Genomic DNA, 8,952 nt, shown 5'->3' with positions numbered 1-8,952 from the left:
AAAAATTAAAAATTTGCACAAAGAAAGAGCAACTTTTGGTAGTTTTATTGGAGCTTATTACATCTAAGGATTTCTTACCAGGAGCTTATTTACAAGACAAAGATTTGTTTGGACTGGTTGGATGAAAAACTACAGACTAAACTCTACTGGTGGTCAGCATCTGGATTAAACTAAAACCAGAATGAACAGATTACATTACAGGGTTTAATGTGGTTTTGGTTTTAATGATGAAATTTGAATTCCTACTTGGAGATTTACCAAAATTGTGGCTAAAGTCACATTTTTGACAAAAAAAACAAACTGTTATAACTCTGGTGTTTTTTTTTATGCCTATAAACCAGCAGGAGACAGGCTGCAATTTGTGTTTTTTAACCCTGTAATGCCAAATGTATCATATTTGATACATACGGTTTCTGAAATGTTTTGCGTCTGACACCTTTTGCATAATTTAATGTTAAAAACTTTGCTCAAAATCCTATTGTACACAATCAGATATACCTGATAAATGCCAGTAGAAGACTACACAAAAAATATTAAAAGGCCAAATAAGGACTTCAAACCAAAAAATTGTAATTTTGTGTTTGGACTTTAAAGGGTTAATCCATAAATATATTATTATCAGCTTGTATTAGTAACAGTGCAACTATATTTGGCAAACTCATTTGTTTTCTAACTTGCAAGTCTAACTTTTTCCAACTGGCTTTTTTTCCTTAAAATGTGTATTTATTTGGCTAATTAGTACTTTGGTTTGTTTTTAACTGTTTTTTTTTATTTAAATGAAATATAAATTTCTGCACAAAAAGACGCCGGAGATGATCGTGAAATTAAGAGACACAAGTCCAGGTTGAAAAACAGACACTTAACCAAAGTTTCTCTGCAAACAAAGGCTTGTTTAACCAGGTTCACACTCAGTCACGCAGTCATTCAGCTTGTGCATTGGTTTGGTTGGTCTATTTGGTTTGTTGTGTATCTAAAAAAAAACAAAAAACAAAAGCTTTTGGTTTTCAGTTTTGGCTTTTTCACAAAGTTCTGAATGGACTGAAAAGCAGTTTTTCCGCCCCTGTAAATCTTGGAAGCTACATTTTCACAGTCGTTTCCAAACATGTGAAGAGAAAGAGCAACTAAAGGAGGCGATGGGAACGTATGAAAGTAGGTAAAACCCTCCCCTGCTTCCAGACTTCTTACGACGCGGCGGGGAACAGACACACTATGGAAAAACTAAATATAAATATATAAATTCAGTTTGTTGAGGTTAATCCTTATCTAATGAGTCCAGGAAAGGAGAGAATAAAGCCGGGGAGGGGGGGTTGGCTTTAGGAGGGAGGGAGTGATTCTGTCTGCCGGAACCAAAACAGCGATCACAGTTATAGACGGACAGACTGGAGCTACTCACCCCTCCATCCTCCCCCCTCCTCCCCCTCCTCTGTTTGTATTTGGTTTCACATCAGTCGCTTAAACAGAGCAGGTAGCAGAAGAAGTAGCTTTTGGTTTTGGGTTGTTTTTTTTTTTTTTTGGTCCGCTGCTTCAAGCGCACTTCCTCCTCATCCTCTCCTTCGTCCTGCTTTCCCCCCTTTGGCTCCTCTGCTCCTCCTCGCTTGTTTTGGGCCCTTTGATCTGATCTTTGGAGACAAAGGAGAGGGGCAGATGGGTTGGAGGGCAAGGTTTTTTTTTTTGGGTGTTGTTGTGGGGGGGGACGCCGGTGTTTCACCTCCTTTTTTTTTTTTTTTTTTTTTTTTTGGTCTATCTTATGCTTGTATTTGTGTGTGAGGTTTGTCTGGACTCTCGTCTCCCGGGCGAATCCAGAGACGAACGCTGCCAGAGGCGATGCTTTGGTATCCAAGAGTGACGGTCTGGAAGATGACATGATGATGGTGGGATGGTGTGTATGGCCTGGATAATAAATCAAAGAAGGCAAATAATGTAAAAAAAAAAAGAAGAAGAAGAAGAAATCCCATGATAATGTGTCCACATCTAACCCTCTAAAGGCTGAGCTCGGGGTGTTTGCTTTGGTTTGAGAAAATAAGGATGAATCTCCAAAAATCAGACATGTAATTAAAGCTGTAGGTAACTTTCATTGGCCGTACGAGTTTTACCTAAAATATAGCGTTTCTCAGAAAAGATGAGCCGTCTCCTTGCATCCGTTCTCATCGTTAAATCCGGGTTTTATTAAGACAAGCAGTGTCTGTAAATGTACGGCAGGCTGATCGCTGTAAAGCTGTGAAGTGAGAGGTAGGTTCATATCCTGCAGGTGGGATCAGCTGTAAAAATGTGGGATTATAAATGCCTTAAAGGTCGATGGTTAGAAAATAATACAAAAATAGATGTTTTGCAAAGCGTTTTGACTGAAGATGAAACAAAGGAATGAATCCTGAGTGGAATGGAGGATGTTTGACAGAATAAAGATCAGAAAAAGTCTTTTTCAGCTAAAGCTTTTCTCTCCGTTTGTTGTTTTTTTTTCTTTCTTTTTTTTGGTTTGCAGTTTTTGGTATTTGGAGATTTTGGTTTACTTCTTTGTAATGTAGGTTTTCCTCTTGGAAACACGTACATTGTTTTTCTCTTTAGCCTCCTCGGCTTATGGGACAAGTCTTTCCTCAGCTTCCTGTTTCTCCTGAGCAGTTTCATCTCTGCCGTCATCAAGTTTAATCTTTTCTTTTTGGTGTTTGTTTCATGATGTCAGGTGAAAAGAAAAGCTCCTCTCTAGCTGTAGGTCATTATTTGGTTTCAAAGTTCCCCTCTTCGTTCTCTCCGTCCTCTCCATCCTTCCTACTCGCTTTACCTCCTTCCCTCATGAGTCTTTGTGTATTTTTGGCTTCAGGAGACTTCAGAGGGAAAAAAGGCAAAGAGAGACAATCTAGAGATGGATCAGGAGGAGAGATGGCTTTGGTTGAAAGGCGATGTTGTAGATTTTGATTTTTAAAGCTCTGCTTCCTCCTCGTCCTCCTCTTCTGCTTTGGCTGTCAGTCTCTGATCACTCCGCCATGGCTCCTCCCAGGGGCGGCGGCGAGGCTTCGCTGAAGGAGCAGAAAGAGGCGGGACTCGAACAGGGAGACGCAGACTCCTCTGGGCATGAAGTGGGGCTCATGAGGTTGCTGGTGCCGGTGGGTGAGGATTGGCAATAGGAGGGTCTGGGGCCGCTGATGCCGCCCGCGCTGCTGCTGACCAGCCCCATGGTGGACATGGAGGAAGCTGCTGTCGAGCAAGTCACCATTGGCAGGAGGCCAGGGCGGTTCAGGAAGAGAGAGGGGCGGAGGGAGGGGGGCACGGAGTGACCGCCGTGTCCGCTCAGAAACATGTGGCCCGGCCCCCCCTCCAGGCTGGAGATGGGTAGCTGACCGCCGCTGGCTGCCAGAGCTGATAGGAGGCAAGGAGGGGGACCGAGGAGGGTGAAAGGAGGAAATACAAGAGAAAGTGAGCAAAAAATCAGAAGAAATACAGAATAAAACTTCCTAAATAAGCAGAGGATGATCAGCAGGAGGGGGCGATGGAAATGAGGATTAAATACACAGAAGAGAATGTACAGAAGCTCAGTGTTTTGTTAAAAAAGGATCAGTTCAAAATGTCTGACAAAAGGATTTACTGTAAGATGATGAGACACTTCAAAATGATACTAAAAACACAAGAATTATAAGAGCTGAAACTTTATTTTAAGTGTGTTTAGTAGAAGTGTGAATTGGCAAAAAAATGGCAACATGATGCAACTAATCCTGAACTATCAGTGTACATTAACAAAGATGATATTTTAAGATTTTTTAGTAATTAAACACTATTGTTGCTCTGCTGCGACTGGTGCAGAGCAGCTAAACAATGGGCTCTATGGCAGTGTGCTGCCAACTAGTGGCTGGAGGATTAGGAGGTATAAAAAGTAAGACAATGGCATGAATGTTTTAACCTGACTTCCGTTGAAGTAATTTTGGGAAGGGGCGAAAATACTGGTTAGCTGATTGGCCTATGTTGGTGATAGACGGGCCAAATAAACCAATCAGATCAACGAAGCATATGAGGTAACAACAGAGCAACGACAAAGAGGAGCCAATTGATAGATCAAACTCTTGCCGAAACCAGTCAGGAGAAGAGCAAAAACATCTTTTCCTCTGAGAAAAGCCTCCAGAGCAGTGTTTTGCTCTTCTTTCAGTGAAGAAATACTCTGTAATTCCGATAAAACTTGCTCGATAGCCACGCTAAGGCTAGTTTCATCGGCTGAAGCCGCCATGTTCTTTAGACTGAACTGTCGCGCTTCTCGTTGCTTCTCAACCCGCCTCAAAGCCAACGCTGATTGGACGTTCGTTTGGTGAACGGCTCCAAATTTTCTTTAACGGAGAGTCTCCAGACTGATTAGCGAGTGAAACCTTGAAAGCTCGCGAGATCAGGATGGTCGCACGAGGCTATGAATGTTTGCCTATAATTTAGGTTTTCAAATTTTAGATGAATTTGGATGCAATTTGAATCCGTACCAAAATCCTCTGATATATAATATTGTATAACATTTGACGGAATCCATTTTGACTTACGCCTCGAATTTTCAGAGCTGAATTTGACTCGGCTGAGTGTAACATACAGAGCAGCAAGGTTTAAATTTAATCTGTTATAGTTCTATGGAGGTTTGAGCTGTAATTTTCAATTCTATTTTAGTTTGTTTTTTTGTTTCATGTAATACTCCTCCTCACATACAGAGGGAAGAACTAAACAAAACAAACAAAGAAAAGAAAGAAAAGCCCACATGAGACAGACTTCTGCAGCAACACAAATGACCCTAAAGTCCTACCTGCCATCTACTGAAGCAATGGGAAAAAAGTGAAAACAGCAACTGCACTGCAAAAACGATCTAGAAATAAGTAAAAATTTCTTAAATTAAGTGTATTCACCCTTAATTTGAGCAGGTAAATGAGATAGTTTGCCAATGGAATGAGTAATTTTACTCCTACAATAAGATAATTAGATAATATGCACTTGAAATAAGACAATGCAACTGTGTTTTCATATTTTAAGTGTAAATTGTCTTGTTCTATTGGCAAGATGTCTCTTTTACCTCCTCAATTCAAGAACAAATGCACTTATTTTAAGAAAGAATGAGTTATCTAGATTTAGATCTTTTGCATTGTGGAGACTAGACTTCATATAATCAATTATAATAAAGACAAAAAATGAAAACTAAGTACATTTTCTTTTAAAACTTTGCTAATTTCCGATTAGTTTTCTAAACTCATATTACAGTTTCAATTAATTTTCATTATATTCTAGCTCTAGTTTTTAATTTTGTGAGTCATATTTTTTTTTTAAAATAATTCTAGTTTTCGTTGTTAATAAAAAAAAAAAAAAAAAATTCTTGGAGAGTAAAAAACACTAAATGTGGGGTTCTTCAAGGCTCCATCCTTGGCCTGCTTTTTTTCCTTACATGCTCCCCCTATCAATAAAGAAAACTATAACCATATCATCATACCAGTTTAGCTGATGATGCAGATCTCCTGAATTAAAATGTTAACATGTCTTAACAGGTTCTGCATGAAGGTATATTTATTTGTTCTACTATAGGCTGCCTCAAATTGAAAAAGAAAAGAATAGTGAGAAAATCGGTAATTCTAGATGGTCACCATGAAACCGAACAAGTAAACAAGTCAATTAGGGCCTCAGGGCTCTGTTCTCNTCTCCTGAATTAAAATGTTAACATGTCTTAACAGGTTCTGCATGAAGGTATATTTATTTGTTCTACTATAGGCTGCCTCAAATTGAAAAAGAAAATAACAGACAGAAAATCGGTAATTCTAGATGGTCACCATGAAACCGAACAAGTAAACAAGTCAATTAGGGCCTCAGGGCTCTGTTCTCTGAACTCTTTTTTTTCCATATCTACACACTCCCTTTTTACTGCTTATATGGAATTACAGGATCTCTTACTATATAACAGATTACTTGAGTTAATAACTAAATACATTTTATTTAGCTGAAGACTGAAGCTTTCCTGTTGAGAAATGAATGTTATTTTATTTTAGAGTGCAGAGATGAATTTTACACAGCTTATAATACTTATAATACTGACAGAGACATTTGTCTCTCTTAGCCAATATAGATCTGAGTAAAGATCCCACGTGAGTTTAGTCCTTTCTTTTATTGCATTTCTACATATTCGCATGCTCTTAAAATCTGGACAGTGCTCTTACCTTTTCATTACTTTTAAACTTATAAATTATGGCTTTTAGTTCTTTTAATGTATTGCTCTGCCTCCATAAAGGGAACTACTTGTTGTGGTAAAAATAAACCGGCTTTGCTCATATAATTCCAGATAAAGTTAAGATTATTACTAATGTTTCTATAAATATTGGTGCTGCTAAAAGAAGTACAATAATTATCAATTTAATCAGTTTCTGCACAAACTAAGAAGGATATTCAAAAGACACAGAAAACGGCCACTGATACAGCTGTGTTATGAAAGAGACATAAAGGAGTCTATTTGATCTAAATTAGCAGCAGGAGATAAATGATGGTCTGCAGAGGTTTACTGGAAAGTCACTGAGCTTCACAGGGAGTGTGATAACTTGCATGTAGTTGTGAAAAGTTTTGAGTAAACCAGCTCAGCTGCAGAGAATGGCAGAGAACTGGACCCCTGAGGTATTAAGGATCCTGGTGAAATAAAAATAAAAATTTGTGTGCACTCATTTATATCATGTACGGTACTAGTCTGCAGGTCTACACTAAGTTCATCTGGTTACATAAAATGCACCTTTGCAAATATATTTGTGAAACATTTACTGCAAATAAAATAAAAATCTTAATTCTGCAGAAAATTGTTGGAATTAATGTTTCTCTGCTTTAGTTTGACTGTGATTTAGTTTAAGTGTAAATTAGAGAAAAAGTCAGGAAAGGATGAAGAATAGTTACTGAGAACAATACCTTCCTGACTATAAGGATAAATGCAGCTGAGATCAAACTCTATCGACTCCTGTGGACTTCATCTGTACCTGAACCCAATTAGGACGATGGAGTCATGAAGTTTATTTCAGAGATTAATGCTCCAAGGCTTTCGTTTCACTTTAGAAAACACTTTTCTGCAGCAAAGAGATTAACTCTGGGTTGAAGCTGCTTTTACCGGCCGACGTGACCATCTTTCTGGTTCCAGCGGAATAGGAAACACTTTAATCCATTACAGCGCCATGAGTGTAAACATTCATAGGACGTATGTGTGGCCCCAGAGGGAGCCAAAGCTGCAATCCTCTCCTGTCAACACTTCATTTCAAACCCGTCTTTTCACGGAGGCGCCTCTTTTATTTCCTCCTGCAGCCTAAAACTCTATCAGAGCCGACGGAGCCAGAGCTGCGCTTTCCATAACAGACTGTATCCTTCTCATCAACACATGGCCTGAAGGACGCTGCCTCTCCAAAGAGCCGGAGAAAAAGATGTTCAGCGGCGCTATAGGCAGATGGAGCACGTGACGGATTCAGAGCTGAGCTTATTTGTGATGCTCAATTGATTCAGCAGCAGATCATCTCAGTCAGAAAGGGGAACTGTGAGTGAAAGCTGGTTATTTAGCCAACAGGTCTTAATATTGTCAGGGTCCGGATTGTGTCTGTTCAACTGTTCGCCGTGAGCTGACTCGGCCTCCTAAGCTCCGCCATAAGGGGCCCTTGTCAGTCTGTGATAATAGCGGGGCATTGTATGAGAATGAAATTGAATCTTTCACCATACTGAGAGATTCAAAAACTTTGTGCTGAGGAGGAGCAAGCGCCGGTGGCGACTGTCACCTGAGGCTTTGCGAGAAAAATGAATTTCAGACAGAGTGGATGAAGGGTGAAATGGGAAGTGGTTTTTGGAAATGGGGACCAGAGGGGATGGTCAGCGCGCTGGAAGCGCACGCACCGTAGACACACACGTTTACCTTGCATGGTGGCCAGGGGATTACTGCCGATGAGGGCCTGGTTCATCCCTGTGCTTACTCCCATCATTGTGTTCCTGAAAGGTGCATGAATTCACATAAACAGAGTCTCAGACATGAGGAAGAACACGGCTGCAGAATAAACACAAAAAATTATTTAAACTTTCATCCCTTGTTGATTTTATTCCAGTTTTTTTTTTTTAATCTATTTTCCTGTCTTGTATTGTTATTTTTTTCTGAATGTAATTGTCTTTATATTTGTGCAAAATATAGTGCTTTATTAATAAAGTTGGTTTGGATTCAAATTACCTCAACATATTTTCTGCAGAGGATATCTACATAATTTTACACAATGAACATTAGATATTTAGTGGTGCAAAACCAATAAAACATTTCTAAAAAATGTAATCTTTAGAGCATATTTATTCCTCCCATGGAGGAGAAGCTACAAACAGTGAGGTAAAATAATCTGGATATCCACTGAGGGCCGCTTTAGGCAAATTTGAGTGGAAGAAAAAAATGTGGCACAAAAAGGGAAAAAGATGCAGAGTACTGAGAGGATTTTTATTTTAAGCTCTTTCAGGAGTTTGAGGGAGATTAACAAGCTTTTTATCACAGTCTGGGTGGATACTCATTCTGATTTGCATTTGGACACTCAACTAATGTTTGAACCTGTAGGATCATTTCTGCTATTTTCTTGATGATAAGCACTCTTTACTATATGTGCTTAAACAACCAGCAAAGGCCTTGTAAACTACCAGGATTCTAAGCAGAGGGAAAGTCAAAAAACAATGGATTCAAGATTGACAAAAGATATGGAAGAACTCAAGTTGTCATTGAATGTCATGTCAGAAGAACTGAGCAAGGTGGTGAAGCAACAAACAAGCCTGATGCGCTTGATTGGAGAAATTCAACAATTGAAGGAAATCATCAAAGAAAAGGATGAGAAGATAGAAGACTTGGAAAAAAGAGTGGAGGACTTGGTACAGGCTACAAGAAAGGAGGACGTGGTGAAATCTGGCCTTAAAACAACACACCGTTCATATCCAAGGATGACACCAGAACTTATTAAAGGGAAGTTGCACCAC

At 39.3% G+C, this 8,952-nt stretch overlaps 1 protein-coding gene across 2 annotated transcripts in view; it reads right to left on the bottom strand.

The window, feature by feature from the left end:
- Positions 1–10: 10 nt before the first annotated feature.
- Positions 11–8,952, bottom strand: part of LOC107086740 (POU domain, class 2, transcription factor 2-like) — a 99,714-nt gene continuing 90,772 nt past the window's right edge. For both annotated transcript variants that reach the window (XM_015377872.1, XM_015377873.1), the window contains exons 15-16: positions 7,868–7,941; positions 11–3,351 (exon numbers count right to left, since the gene is read on the bottom strand). In XM_015377872.1, the coding sequence (XP_015233358.1) occupies positions 2,969–3,351; positions 7,868–7,941 (457 nt within the window). In that variant the 3' untranslated portion in view covers positions 11–2,968. The remainder of the gene's footprint in view (positions 3,352–7,867; positions 7,942–8,952) is intronic.

Source organism: Cyprinodon variegatus, unplaced genomic scaffold (genome assembly GCF_000732505.1).
Source record: "Cyprinodon variegatus isolate N-32 unplaced genomic scaffold, C_variegatus-1.0 Scaffold160, whole genome shotgun sequence".
NCBI classification, from domain to species: Eukaryota; Metazoa; Chordata; class Actinopteri; order Cyprinodontiformes; family Cyprinodontidae; genus Cyprinodon; species Cyprinodon variegatus.
The sequence above is the reverse complement of the archived record's forward strand: the minus strand, read 5'-3'. Positions and strand labels throughout refer to the sequence as shown.